The 14,769-nt window shown below is 38.8% G+C and overlaps 2 protein-coding genes across 5 annotated transcripts in view; one reads left to right on the forward strand and one right to left on the reverse strand.

Moving 5' to 3' along the window:
• The window catches only part of zmp:0000000926 (ataxin-1-like), an 89,546-nt gene that overhangs the window by 47,847 nt on the left and 26,930 nt on the right, over positions 1–14,769 (reverse strand). The window lies entirely within an intron of this gene.
• cdh26.1 (cadherin 26, tandem duplicate 1) lies at positions 9,399–14,408 on the forward strand. The gene is made up of 12 exons (XM_042407973.1): positions 9,399–9,560; positions 9,661–9,808; positions 10,061–10,230; positions 10,342–10,470; positions 10,553–10,738; positions 10,861–11,132; positions 12,150–12,295; positions 12,400–12,630; positions 12,721–12,942; positions 13,699–13,826; positions 13,967–14,041; positions 14,388–14,408. Exons 1-12 carry the CDS (start codon positions 9,399–9,401, stop codon positions 14,391–14,393), a joined length of 1,875 nt encoding a protein of 624 aa, XP_042263907.1. The 3' UTR covers positions 14,394–14,408.

Raw genomic sequence — 14,769 nt, forward strand, 5'->3', positions numbered from 1 at the left:
GTCTTGAAGGCAGATGTCAAACAGCCATGAAAAACAAGAAGGCTAGAGTGCATCTTTGCTTTCAGAGACATTTAAGTAAGAACAAAAGTGAAGTAAAGACATATTCACTGAACAAATGCAGAGATAGTCAAAGAAAAGGAAAATCCAAGGCACCTGTAAAAATAACTAATAAAAGCTTTTTAATTTTTACTACACCTGAACTCGTACATTGAGTACATTGGATTTTCCTCTTTTTGCGTCTGCTATATTTGAGATTGACATTTAGATTGTGTCCCCCTCATTATTAAATAGACCTCCTCATGAACACATCACCTAACACCTGATCTGTGGCATGGTTCATCTTAAACTGTAATGAGCTATTTCATTGTTCCGTGATGATGTTTCCACTTTTGTCTGCAGTGTGAAATGGCTTTGAGGTGAGCATTAAAAACAGAGATTTAAAACTGACAGCTCCTAATCGCATGGCTTAAAGACTGGACCGAGTTCAAAGGCGCAAAGATACAGTTTTAAGTGCAGGCATCATGCATTTAATAATGCATGATCATGAATCTATTGACGTGTGCATGTGTAAACTATTTACAGTATCATGGATGGAACTGTGTTTGTAAATGCATGCCTGTTTGTTAGTGAATACTTTATATTTTTTTAATTATGTAACTACAGTGTGTCGCATTACTGAACTATGCAGGTGAAACCTGTATAAAGTACTTAGTAAAACATGTCGCTCCTCTCCTCCTTGTGAGATGTAAATTGAGATTTGGATATATTCAATTACATAGAAAGTGAGTGATTAAGCAGACAAGTATTGTTTGTTTATTCATTCACTCCTGTGTGTGTCTCTTTGTACGGGTGTGTGAGTGTATGGGGGTGGGTGTGTGCATGTGTGTGGGTGTGTGTGGGTGGGTGTGGACGGGAAACATTAGAACAATACAACACGTATTCCCTTGGTTGAGCCTATGGTTACATTCCTAACAACCTTTTTATAGTGTAAAACTTGATGTGTATCTCTTCCCCATTTGACCAACTTTAACTCAATAAAAAGAATGAAGGTTAAAACGACAATGTTAACAATGAATTTATGTTTGCCTATGTTGTCTGTCCTTCATTCATTTGTTTCTCCTTCATGTGTTTTTATATTGTCTCGCCACACTTGAAGACATGACGAATAGAAGGCTGTGTTGCTGTTCTAAACCTCAAACTAGTAATGATAAAATAATATGTAACAAACAAATGGAATGCTTCACATGCGGGCAAACATTTTAACAATGTGTAAGACGTCTGCATACTGTATAGTTAAAGCAAACACATGACAAGCTCAGTCTGTATCTCAAACAAAAGCCCAACATTGTATTCACCTGTGTAGTATGCAAGGGAGAAAAGAATTTCCCCACAGGGAAAATGTAAATGTAATATCACATGGATTTATAAAACTGGTGCAAATTGGCAGTTGTTTTCTAGTTCGGCTAGTTTTACAAGTTTGTGTCTGCTTTACTCTCAGTTGTTAACTGCATTTTCTCAGATGTCATTGCAATCTTTGGTTGGTTTGTTTGTTCTCTATCATGGCAAGATCTGGTTTTGCTTGCAGAAATGTTTGCCTGTGCTGAACTGCTGACGAGCTACGAGACACTGCATTGTGCCAAATGTGGTTTGTTTTTGTCATCCACTCAATGATAACAAGTGTTCTTTTTGATTTCCCTCTTGGCAAAGAGCTTGCATTGTCTCATAATCGCACACATGTGAGTCAAATCATTGTCTGGGTATTCCTACGCTTGGACCTATATATAGTACACAGACATTTTAACTTGACTGACATCCAGTTATCAAAACTTCCCAACAAAGTGGGAAACACACTGCTAACCTCTGTACCCTGGGGAGGCCAAAATGTATGGAGCATATTCTACAAGTACCTTCAGTGTCTGCACAGTGTATTATGATTATATTCCTCCTGCTGCAATAACGATACATCCCATAAGAAGGCACAAATTATGTGCTAAAACCTATCCTCATGTAGCATACCCAACTGTCTCCAGGTACACTGAAATTTTCAAATCCAGACATGTTTTCCCCCTCAGGTCAACCTGTTGAGGTGAGTACTGGATCTGGCAATTATATTTCTCTAAACTCTCTGACTAACCACTAATATGCTCCCTGGAGCAAGTCAGGCCTTCTGGCCTCCAACACCACTCCTGCATGAACTGTCACTGCTGAACTCATGAGAATGAAATCCACTGGGTATTTACTTAGGCACAAACTTTGGGCTCAAGTCAAGTCAAATCATGCCAAATTTATTTGTATTGCCCAATAGCACAAATTTGCCTCCGGGGGCTTTACTGTCTGTACAGCAATACAACATCCTTTGTCCTTAGACCCTCGATTCGAATAAGGAAAAACTCCCTAAAAAAAAAGGGAAGAAACCTCAGGAAGAGCAACAGAGGAGGGATCCCTCTCCCAAGACGGACAGACGTGCAATAGATGTTGTGTGGACAGAATAGTCTTGCAAGAGGCATGTTTAACCTTTTACTCCAATACTGTCAATAAAAATCCTGGTAATTTAAAGGTTTCATCATCTCAATAATCAGTGTCTTCAGATCCTGATCTTACTCTGCTATCAAACTTAAGACCATTGTAAGCAATGCAATGGGTTCCTAAAACCAGAGTCAACAACAGTTAATCTTCCTTTCCATTTATATTGCTCTGCCGCCATGCAATGCCCCAGTAGCTCCCCTACCCTTTTCACTGAGATCATCCAGGGTGAAAATGAGGCTATAATTAAACTAATGAAATGATCACGATCCTTTTATGCCTTGGATTCTGATCCAATGGCCCAATACCCCCCCCCCCTCCCTAAAACTTCTAACAGCCCCCACAAGCTTGAGTATGAGAAGCAACGAAAAAATCACTAATTTTTTCAAGAGAATGGGATCTTACAGGACTTAATTAAAAACCCTTCAGTATCCAAGGTGCCAGCACTTTCAAACTCAGAGAACTTGTCCTCAACTTCTCATTACACAATCCCCTTTGTGAGACAGTGCAAAAGCATACGTCAAATGATAGTTATTGTCGTCACAAGAATTGACAATCTTGTATTTTATTAGGCAAAAGAATCAGTGATGGATCCTCAAAGGTACACGCAAAATGTCAGAATGACATGGAATGAACTTGTGATTTAATTGGTTAAGTATCACATACCAGGACACCAGGACATGTAACAAAAGAATAGCTCACCTAATAATTACCTGAAGAGAACATTTGCCTGCAGTCTAAACATCTCCAGTTGTGAGTACTATCCAGTGGTGGAAAGTAACTAAGTACATTTACTCAAATACAACTTTGAAGTACTTGTACTTAACTTGAGTATTTCCATTTGATGCTACTTTATACTTCCATTCCACTACATTTCAGAGGGAAATATTGTACTTTCTACTCCACTACATTTATTTGACAGCAGTTATTTTTCAGGTTTATAACAAGCTTTTAAAATACAACACATTGTTAAAGATGAAACCAGTGGTCTCCAACCTTTTGGCATTTAAAAGTCTTACAAAAATCAGTGTGTAGTCACCTTTCACATTTCAGATGTCTATGAGTTAACAGCTCCACCAAATAGTGATTTTTCCCTCTAAACTTTTCACATGGTTTCATTTCAATAGTTGTTTTACCACTCCCATTAATCATCTCACAACCCCTCAGATTTATCTTGTGGCCCTTTCACTTTCATACTTTAAGTACATTTTGCTGATAATACTTATGTACCTTTACTTAAGCAGAATTCTTCATGCAGGACGTTTTCTCGTAATGGAGTATTTTTACATTGCTGTATTGGTACTTTTACTTATGTAAGGGATCTAAATACTTCTACTGGTACTATCTCATTGCGTGACAAAATCAATTGGGAGGAGGTTAATTTTCCTGCCATGAGTTGTTTTCAGTCTCCTCACAACGGCTGTTGAGTTGATAGAAAAGTCACTTTAATTACATTCCCACACTGTCAAGACACTGACTAGCAGAGCAGGTTTGCATTTCTACATGGAAGACAGAACATCTGCCTATTGAACTCAAAGTTAAATATCGCAATTATGTATGTCACCTGACATGGGAACACCTCTAGCCCCTCCCGCAGGGGGGGCTAGAGGGTGTGGCTGGGAAGAGGGACGTCTGGACTACTTTACTCAAGCATCAAAAAAATGGATCGATGTTAGGGTTTATTCATTTGTAAGATCATAACGCAGTAGTTATTTATTTATGCATAAAAGCCTACTATCAGTACAGAGGAGTGGGAAGTGAACTGTGGACTGTAATGAGAATACTAATAATTTTAAGTATCCTGTCTCTAAGTGCTAGGTTTTGAAACCCCAGCTATGAATCTGTCAAACTCTCAAAGGGCTGATCAGGATATTAAACATGTGCCAAACTTAAGATGTGAGAAGAATGCGATAATATCACAGCATGTCTGAGCTGGTTTCTGTGTGGACTGTGAATATGTTCCCATGTTAATGTGAGTTTCCTTTGGAAAGCTTTGTTTTTTTAGTGAACTCACTGCAAACTGCCCAACAGTGAGAGCATACAGTACACATTAATGTGTCTGTGTGTGTGTTCTCCCTGACCTCTGATTAATAGCCGACAGCCCCTCTATGACCCTTTGTGGGTATGGAAAATAAACAAATGGTAAAGGACACAAACAGAATATGTGATTATGTTAGCAAATGACATGAGAGTCTTTACTCAGACATTACACCACTGCTAGGGAGAAGCTTCTCTAGCACACTAGTTAGTTTCCATAAATAAAAGAAAATATATAATTGCCTGTCATTAAAAAAAACAATTAGCCAATGGAATGGGGTGGTAACTATGACTCAGACAGTTTCTCCTTTGAATACAACTGCAGCTGTATCAAGTTTTTCTGGTCCCAATCCAAGTCCTGTTCGTCCTGTAGTGGGTATCTGCTGATACTGAGTGAGTTTTATAATTACATTGTAGCAAAGGATTGGAAATGTTGATCTAATATGTATCTTTCACATTGAAATAACAAGTGTAACCTACTGATGTAAACTGATCATCTTGAAGTATTGATATAATATGAATGAAAGTTTAACTGGTGTATGATACGCCTGAAATTCATGTGATCCACTAGAGAGATAACACACCATTCAGAGTAAAGAAGCTACTAGTTAAATGTTTTGTACACTGCTACTCTTTGACCAATGAGACAGAGAGCACTTGGGTCAGAGTTTAGTGAATCATGAATGTCAGAATTCAGTCATTCACCCTACTGTGCCCACATAATTTTTCATACACACTCTAATTTTCATTCGGATATATGTGCGAAATGCTGACAATGTAGGCTGTTGTTAAAGGAGAGGAGCATTGCAACATTAGCAGGCTGAAGTGGACGTGACACTGTAGAGTACAGCAATAAAAGGATCGGTACTCGATCGACTTTATTTTAGCCGATTCCGACCCTTTAAAATATGCTTGAATCAGCCCAGATACCAATCCATTGGATCGGCTTGGGACATATCTAAACACAATGCATATACTCATTATGGAACATTTTGCGATACTCATTAATTTGCTATCATAAAGAAAAGAAAAGAAAAGAAAATATGGGGTCAGTTTATAAAATTTTCAGAATTCAACTCACTAATAGTGAAAGTCATTGACATCATTGGACAATAACTCATTCATATCAGCTTACCCAGCAAAATGTTATGAATGTATTCTATTATATTCAATTACATCATGTAGACTGGAGTTAGAAGAGTGTTTTGGTCGCAATGCTTCCTCTCTTCATTCTTTTGTACTCACTAACCACAGTTATCTTACAGTTGCGGTTAAGCCTTATCAAATTCAATCATACTTGTACTTGAGTGCATTCAAGTACTCTTTTAATGCCCTATGCCAACGTCTTAAAAGAGTACTCCACAGATTCAGAAAAAAGGAGATATTGTCTCTTTTATTTCATTCTTCCCCTGCCTCTTTTTCAAAACCTTGCATCTACATTACTCAAGATGTGACTTGATTCTGTACATATTTGGGTGTGTCATGTTTGTTGTGGCAAAAGAACCATCAAGCCTCAAGCCTTACGCAGAGAGGAGGAGGGGACTACAGAGACCTGGTATCCTCACTTCTTTCCACCTCCAAAACTCCAGATTTCTTTCATTTTCAAATATGTAGTCTTGTGACAAGTGACAACACTTAAGGCAGATTTTGTTCCCCTTAATTTGATGAGAACTGTTCCACGTACAGTTTTGTGTTATGCTCTCTGGCAACATTGATATTTACACTGACAGAAAAAAAAACCCATTACATAAATGGAGAGGCTCGAGATTAGATAATAGGTTTGTTATGTGCAATTTAATCCTTTGACTTTGCCAATTTCAAGTGACGTTTCATTGAGACGGTACAATAGGAAAACTCAGATAAACTTCATCTCATACTTACAGGACCTATGACTTTGAGCTACGTTTGCATGCAATGTTGCCACATGTAAATAAGACATGGTAAGCTGAGCTATAGCGCTGGAGGAGTGTACACCTGAGCCGAGTCTTGTTTCTCAGCGCACCCAGAGAGTGCAGTACATGTTCAAATTACCCCATTAACTAAAACACTCGCTCACAAAATACATTTTGTTACAGAAGCAAATACACTGGTAAATACAGAAAGCACAGCTCTGACTGGTCTTTCCCTACACACAAACTGTATGGGCAAATATCACATAATTACAATATCACATAACATATTATATCACACCTAGACACATGAACAAACACTCCTTTGTTATCAGGGAAGTCATCCAACCTGCTACCTGAGGGCACTGTGGGCTGTCCTCTCTGCGTTAAAGCTGCTGCTGAATTTGGAACAGTACTACAGACGACACCAAGCAGAGTGGATCAAGATGAGGACCATTTCTCTCCTTCTGTTGGTAGGCATGACATTCTGAACTATCTATAATCTTAATAAAGCATCATACCGTTTGAAAATGCAATTTAGGACAACACTGAACTTGAAAAACAGAGTGAATGTCTGGTTATTTTTATCATGAAGTATTTGTTTTGAGAGAGTTGTGTTTATTGTGATTGTAAACTTGGAAATAACTACAAAATGTCTGCACATATAGAACATGTAGTTTCTGCTGTAAGTTAAAATGGCTGCAGGCAAATGTAAATGGATGAATACATCAAGCAAAACCAGTTCTATGCATTATATTGTGGAAATACAAGTTGTGGACACAGTAACCTGAGTTCCTTACAATACAATGGTATACGACATTACCTCCATATGCTTAATGAAGGCACACATTTTCAACAGTTATTGGATTAGACTGGTTTATAATCCAGATGTGTTCCTGTTATTAAGTGAGTCGCAACTTAAGAATCTTGAAGCATGCAGTGTTTTGAATCACTCACTTCCCTCTGCGGTCTCATCTTTTGCAATTACGCTTCAAGGAGGTTTTGCGTCTTTTTATATAAAAATCAGGCTTTTCACAACTTAATTCTGAGCAACTCGAGAATTTCTTTTGTTTCCTAAAAAAATACCACTAATTACTTGTATTGTAGCTTAATTCGCTGTGACATGTTTGAGGTTTTAGCTGAGTAATTTGCTCCGAGGGCCTGCATGAATGAGCCTGGATATTTAGGGGTGTAGGTGTTTATTTGTAAAGGTGTTCTACAAGAAAAAAGCACACTGCAGGCTTGTAGGTAGAAATAAAAAAAGGAGGATATGGCATGTTCATGATGATTAGTGTGGCTGCAGACCTCTGAGAAACTCTCCACATTTCCGATTTTTTCAGCGACTTGAATAAGCAAATAACCAAATTACAATCACTCTGATTATAAGGTGACATGATGTTTGGCCTGTGAACAGTGATTTGAAACACCTATTCTATGCACTATAAATGTCACTCATATGATTGCCAGCTTTTATTGTAAAAAAAGACAAGATCTGCCAAAACACTGATGTAAAGATAGAAATTCTGAACTTGGGGCAACCTGGTAGCGTGGCTAGGATTAATCACGAGCTGAAATTTCCCCAGTTTGTAATTCTTAAAATTCTAAACTCATGGTTCAACCGGAGACTGTGGAGTTTGGATTTAAGAGGGTTGTGGGATACAGTCAAAAGAATATAAAGAATAAAAAAGTTCCAACATCACTGTCAGTAAAAACATTTGCAGTGACCCACATGCTTCGCTGTTGATTGAAGTTTTGTTAGATGTTTTTCCATAATAATTTCTGTAATTGCCATAATAGGGGTTAGTCGATGCCTCAGTTACAGGCCCTTGACTCGACTCTCATTCTGTCAGCCACGTCATCATACACAGAGTAACACGGGGACAGTACAACAGGCTGTAAACTTTTACAGATTCTGTAAATGATCTACATACAAAACTGTGATGAAAACAGAGAGAGATGATGGAAAAGGAGGACAGCGCGATGAGAGTGTCTGTGTTTCCTGCCTCGAGCACTCGGCTCTGGTGTTAAATGTAGTGAAGTTGGCTAAACTGTTGCTTAACAGTACTGGCGTCTCTACCGTCTAATGTGAGTTAACTTTGAAAATCCTGAGCCAGGGACCGCCCTTGTACATTCCTGCTCAAAGGCAAATTGAGAATAATTGGTTGGTTGCACTGTTTTTGCCTCACAGTCTAAACTCACAAGATAAATTGGAAACAAGATTTTCGTAAGTAAGTCTAAGTCTAAGTCTAAGTAAGTCTAAGTTTGCTCTCTGATAGAGGGGTGTTCACCTAGGATAAGTGAGTCAAGAAAATGGATGAATGGACCCATCTACGTTTGTTATCTCAGGAGCAAAATACAGTGAAGGAAATGGAGGGAGAGTCAGAGGGACAAACATGCAGACAGATAGTTTGATGGAAAGACAGCAAGGCAGACAGTGAGACCACGGCAATAAATTAAACTCTAAAGGAAAAAATAAGAGTAAATGAGCAGTGTGCAGCAAGTGTGCAAAGAAAGTTCTTAAAAATGTCTCTGTGATGACAAGAATGAGTATTACTTCCCAGTTTTCTTATTATTGTAGGTTGCATTAACAGCCGCAGCAGAATCTCATCAAGGCAGCCACAGCAGGCGTGGCAAGCGGGTAACTGATTCATGTTTGGAATTGTAATCTCTTGCCATAATGCTTTGCATCAAGCAGAAACTGTACCAATCCTGTATTAAATCTCCATTCTGGGTTCAACAGGAGCTTTTGATACGTTCCAAAAGAAGATGGGTTTTGTCTACGATTGAATTAATAGAGGAAGATCCAGGGCCATACCCCAAAAGGCTTTCACAGGTGAAGACATAATTTTGTGGATGAAATAACCATCAATCAACAATCAATATGGCAACTCAGTGCTCATGTCAAACAGGCAGACAATAACAGCTCAATTGTTTGTGTCTTGACACTAGATGTTTAATGACAGGACAGATGAAGCGAGGCAACACCATAGGTTTCAAATAAGTGGAATGGGTGTGACTAAGGGGCCACTGAACGTGTTCTCCATCGATGAACAAAGTGGGGTTGTTTATGCCCATAAACCCATCGATAGAGAAGAATACAGCCTCTTCCATGTGAGTTAATGCTGAATTACCAGCCACCCTGATAATAAACATACCTTATATTGGCTTGTAACCACTAGAAATAATCTTACATGAATACCTTTACCCACAGATCAAGTTTGACATCTTTGACAAACACACCAACCAAAAAATAGACAGGGAACTTGCTTTTGATGTAGAAATAAAGGACATCAATGACAATCCTCCCATATTTTTCCAACCTGAAATAAAAGCCAATGTGAAGGAAAATATGCCAGAGGGTGAGTATACAATAGTGCAAATGTGCATATTTTCTGCTTGCAGTCACTGACTATCACACATCAAAAAAATGAAAAAAATACCACAGCGAAGGCTATTCATGAGTTCCAATAAAGTCTAGACGGTTTAACAGAAAGATGAGAAAATAATCGTTTCAACCCTGGGCTTAGTAATAATGTGTATTTTCTCTTTCATTTCCATTCTTCACTTAATTAAAACACGTTCCTCACTCTCCTTTCCTCAACTCTTTGCAGGGTACTTGCCAGTGCAGCTGCAGGTCACAGACAGAGATCAGCAGAACACGACAAACTCTAAAGTTACACTCAGTGTGATATCACAGGACCCGCAAGACCCCAAGATTGAAGTAGTTCAGATCGATGGCAGAATGGCACAACTCTCCTTTAAAGGATGTTTTGACTATGATGTGAGGCTCAATGACTTACTGTACCTACACCAGTGAGCAGTTGTATATACATGCACACACAGTGATTTTTCAATATGCTATCTAAAATATTATCTTTTATATATGTTTCAGAAAGTAAACAAGTATGAAATTATTGTTGAAGCAAAGGATCATGGAACACCGTCCCTTTCCTCCACTGCTGTTATTACTCTCAATATTGTTGACGCAAACAATCATCCACCAACATTCAAGGAGACAGAGGCAAGTATTATAATTATTGTTATTAAAGTTGCTTTTTAGATTGATTTATGATGTTAAAGATGAAAATGTTCTGCCTGTCCAGTACAATGGAGAAGTGCAAGAAATGGACATCAAAAATGATGTTTTGAGAGTTGGGGTGGAGGACAAAGACACTCCTAACACCCCTGGCTGGCGTGCCAAATACTTCTTCATTAAAGGGAATGAGGAAGGAAACTACAAAATTGAAACTGACCCTGAAACTAACGAGGGCATTCTGAGTGTCATCAAGGTAATTCTGCGTTTCTCACTCTAAAAAATATTTATAGTGGGCCAAGCTCCAACAAAGTTTAATTATTCATCATAAAAAGCAGCTGCACCAGTACTGATCTTGGATTTGTGTCTGTCTTCCAGGGGAAGGATTTTGAGCGTACAACCTTAACAACCCTGCTGATCGGGGTAGAAAATGAGGAACCTTTATTTGTTTGTGGAGATAAAGCAACTGGCGGAGCAGCATCCCCACCTCCAAATTCAGTTAGCATCAAAATGAAAGTGGTTGATGTCAATGACGCACCTGAGTTTGAGAAAAAAGTGGTTGACGTGTATCAGAGGGAAGAGGAGGAGCCAGGAGAGGTCCTGTTCACTCCAAAGGTTCATGATGTTGACTCTGACATATCCAATATAAGGTTGGTGTGTACATACTGTATGCCTACTGACTGAGCTCATCCCCACCTTGCAAATATAGCTTGACCAATACTAGATTTTTCAGGTAGTAACTGATATCAACATTTGAGAGTGCGGTTATCTCAATAGCAGGGTCAATCTGGGCATATTTCAATAGATCTGTACCTGCTAAAATAAAACCTGCTGCAAAGCTGCTTTCAACGGTCAGGCTCCACAGTACATATTTTGCTGCATATGCATATTAAAATTAGAGTGTGCCAATTTGAAAAAATATTTGGGTGCACTGGTGTGAGAGAGTTCTGACACTGTGACTGAAAAATGTGTTTAGCTAAACTCCAACATTAACAAATCGGTTTCTTACTAGCAAAGTGTACAAAACAGTCAGGGAGAACCTTCTAATTTTTAACCAGACTGACCATCACTTTTACCAGTTAAAATGACAAATGTCTCCAGTGGCAGGTTATATTAGTTGTTCACAATTAATTCACATTTATTTTGAGAGTGACTTGATTGACAGGCAAAAATAAAACTTAAAAACCTAAACTTCTCAGTTCTCTCTAGTGGACTTAATATTTAATGGTGACACTGTTTCTAAATTACCACAAATATAGGCTTGGCAATTTCAATACTGGGAGGCAATTATACCAAAACTTATATATCTGCAATAACCTAACTGTTAATGTATTGGTATGACCCTGACTGCAGTCAACTACCAGTTTACCAGGCATAGCATATAAAATAAAACTAACATTACTTCAACTACACACTACCTCAGGTAGTGCCTGCCTTTGTGTGCTAGTGGAAATATTAAATATATAAAATGCCAGCCTAGGAGTTGCAAAAGAACATTTAAGTGCATGCCCTTTCTCAGTTAGTCTTGCCACCCACATGACCTCAGATTCACTGTGGTCACAACTAAGCTAAAGCTTTTCCAGCAGTTTCCAGCAGCTGCAATTCGAAATTCATATTGTCACTTAATATATGCTTTTCCACTCTCTAATTTCTCCTGCTATGATCAGGTATGTGCTGTTAGACGATCCAGCTGACTGGGTGATCATTGATAACAAAACAGGACAAATCTCATCGTCTAAGAAGATGGACAGAGAGTCACCCTTTGTTGATGACCAGGGCAATTACAAAGTCCTCATCGGTGCCATAGATGATGGTATGCAGGACCACTGGTAAACTAATATTAAAAAAAAAAAAAATAAAAAAAATAAAAGCCAAGATTAATGAAGTGGTGTTTTTTTCTTTGCTGCGGTTACTAAGGTGAGCCTCCAGCCACAGGTACATGTACTGTCATGGTTCACCTGGGGGATATCAATGACAACAAGCCTAAGCTGGTCAACAATGGCGTCATTTTGTGTGGAAACAAGGTTGACAAGGTCATGGTGGTTGCAAGTGACTCAGATGCGCCTCCTTTCAGAGGACCCTTCAGTTTCTCCTTGGAAGATAATGACGGAACTCTAAAGCAGCGATGGAAACTAGACCCTGCCTTTGGTGAGTACATTCCTCTAACCCCTCCTTATTAAAAACACAATTGTTCCAATCAAATAGCCACTACACACCTGTCTTTATATCCTTCACCAGGTGAGGAAGCTGGGCTTGTTAGCCTGAAGTCACTTGCTTATGGAAACTACTCAGTGCCCTTGGTGATTCAGGATCAACAGAGTATGACTGGACATGATACTGTGGAAGTGATGGTGTGTGACTGTGGAGAAGGAGAGGTATGCCGTAGCAAAGAGCCTCTCTCATCCAGTCTTGGGGCAGCTGGCATTGGACTGATCTTAGCAGGATTTCTCTTATTTCTATGTGAGTATGGCAATCAGCATCAGTAGAACATTAACAAAACCAAAAGATTCATGATCAATAAACCTGTACTGACCCTCAAAAGGTTTTAGTATCAAGTACATGCAAATAAACTGTTCTGAGAAAATCTAACTGTTAATTTTCGGCTCATTCCAAGACCGATTAGTCATTTAACTAATAGAGGGGTGAAGAATGTCACTTATTATTTCTGTGCGACCTGAAGACAAACTTTGTCTCTAATTTTATTCAGAAACTTTGTTTCTGAATAAAATTTGTGCATTAGGTTTAGTGTGCAGGCATTACCCTTGTAATAACTTTGCATCTACTGGCTCTTGCTCCTGTGCTGATGTGTATGCAACTCTGCCTGTATATGACTTAGCATTTCAAGCCATATTCCTTACTTTACTTTAAACCTGTATTTATTAATGGAGGTTTCAATGAGAGCAAGGCTCCTATTTTCAGGAATGCCCAATCCACAGATACATACATTCACACCTGGAGGCTGACCAAAACAACCAAAGTCTCATTTAGTGAACACTGAGCATCTTCACTGGAGCAATTAGGGGCAAGGGTACCTCATTGTTGGTAACAAAGGAGGGGCAAGCACTGCTCTTTCACTTTTCCCACCTAGATTTATCCTTCCCGTGTGGCGATTGAACCTGCTAGGCCACTACTGCTCATGATAATTATGTGGCAGCTATGTATGTAGAAAACACAACATGTACACTCTGTTTTCAGTGTTACTTTCATGTGTGTCAGCAGTACTGCTAGTCCTCTTTATATGTGAGTGTGGAGGAAAGGAGTTCAAGCACATCCCCATGGTTGAGGACGAGGGCAACCAGACACTCATCAAGTACAACCAAGAGGGAGGGGGCTCTGAATGCAAGGTGTGTTGATTGCGTTGTGTGCGTGCACATTATAAGGACAGCAACATTATGCTATATTACTCAACCAACCCTACTGTGTCACCCATTTTTTGGGGGCTACCCTATTACTTATTCTTTTTTTTTTTTCTCTTCTCTGCCAGGGTGAGCCCACTCTGCTACTGACACCTACACAAAGTGTAGCTGTACTAGATGGCCTAAAACAGGGCAGCACGCAGGTACTCCTCTCCTCTCTCCTTAGCCTATTATTCCCCTTTTTGTGATTGACTTTTTCACAGCAAGGTCTTAGGTGTGTCACTGTGAGTCCAATATCAGGGTGTGTCAAAGGGCAAGAGTTAAAAAATGCTTCAGTAGAGAAAGAAAAAAGAGTGTAAGGGAAGGCAAGGCAAGTTTATTCTTTATAGCACATTTCAACAATAAGGCAATTCAAAGTGCTTTACATAGAACATAAAAGCAGCAGAAGTAAAAAGACATTTAAAAACATATGTGGCTACTAATCCTGCTGCAAGATGAATGACAGCTATAATCCAGTAACTTTGTTACTTTTCTTTGTCTCTCTGCTAGAGGTGATGGCAGATAGACAGGTATGTGATGTAAGGCTGTATGTTAGGATGTATGGTGTAGATACATTTACAGCATAAATTACAGAGGTTGTCAAGAATTGTGTAATTAGTAGGTAACATGGCAAACTTGAACAGAAGCATGACATGATTCAAGAAGACATCTTGGATTGCCTGCTTAATTTATTTTAGATATACTGATCAGATTTACTGCGGTTAACTGCAAAACACTGTAGTAGCCTTTGAACGTGAGTTTTTTGATATACCAATAGACATACAGTATAAATTTAAGGAGTTGTTTTTTTCCATAAATTGATCTTGCAAATACATTTCCCTTTTCAAACATTTATTTGAATGCTTTGCTAAATGCCACAGACAAAAATAAT

The sequence above is a fragment of the Thunnus maccoyii genome, chromosome 4 (assembly GCF_910596095.1).
Source record: "Thunnus maccoyii chromosome 4, fThuMac1.1, whole genome shotgun sequence".
Lineage (NCBI taxonomy): Eukaryota > Metazoa > Chordata > Actinopteri > Scombriformes > Scombridae > Thunnus > Thunnus maccoyii.

Coding starts and splice junctions, on each gene's coding strand:
- cdh26.1 (XM_042407973.1), top strand. CDS start 9,399: ATGTTTAATGACAGGACAGATGAAGCGAGGCAACACCATAGGTTTCAA. Junction 10,739..10,860: donor GCATTCTGAGTGTCATCAAG/GTAATTCTGCGT, acceptor TCTGTCTTCCAG/GGGAAGGATTTTGAGCGTAC. Junction 12,296..12,399: donor CATCGGTGCCATAGATGATG/GTATGCAGGACC, acceptor GCGGTTACTAAG/GTGAGCCTCCAGCCACAGGT.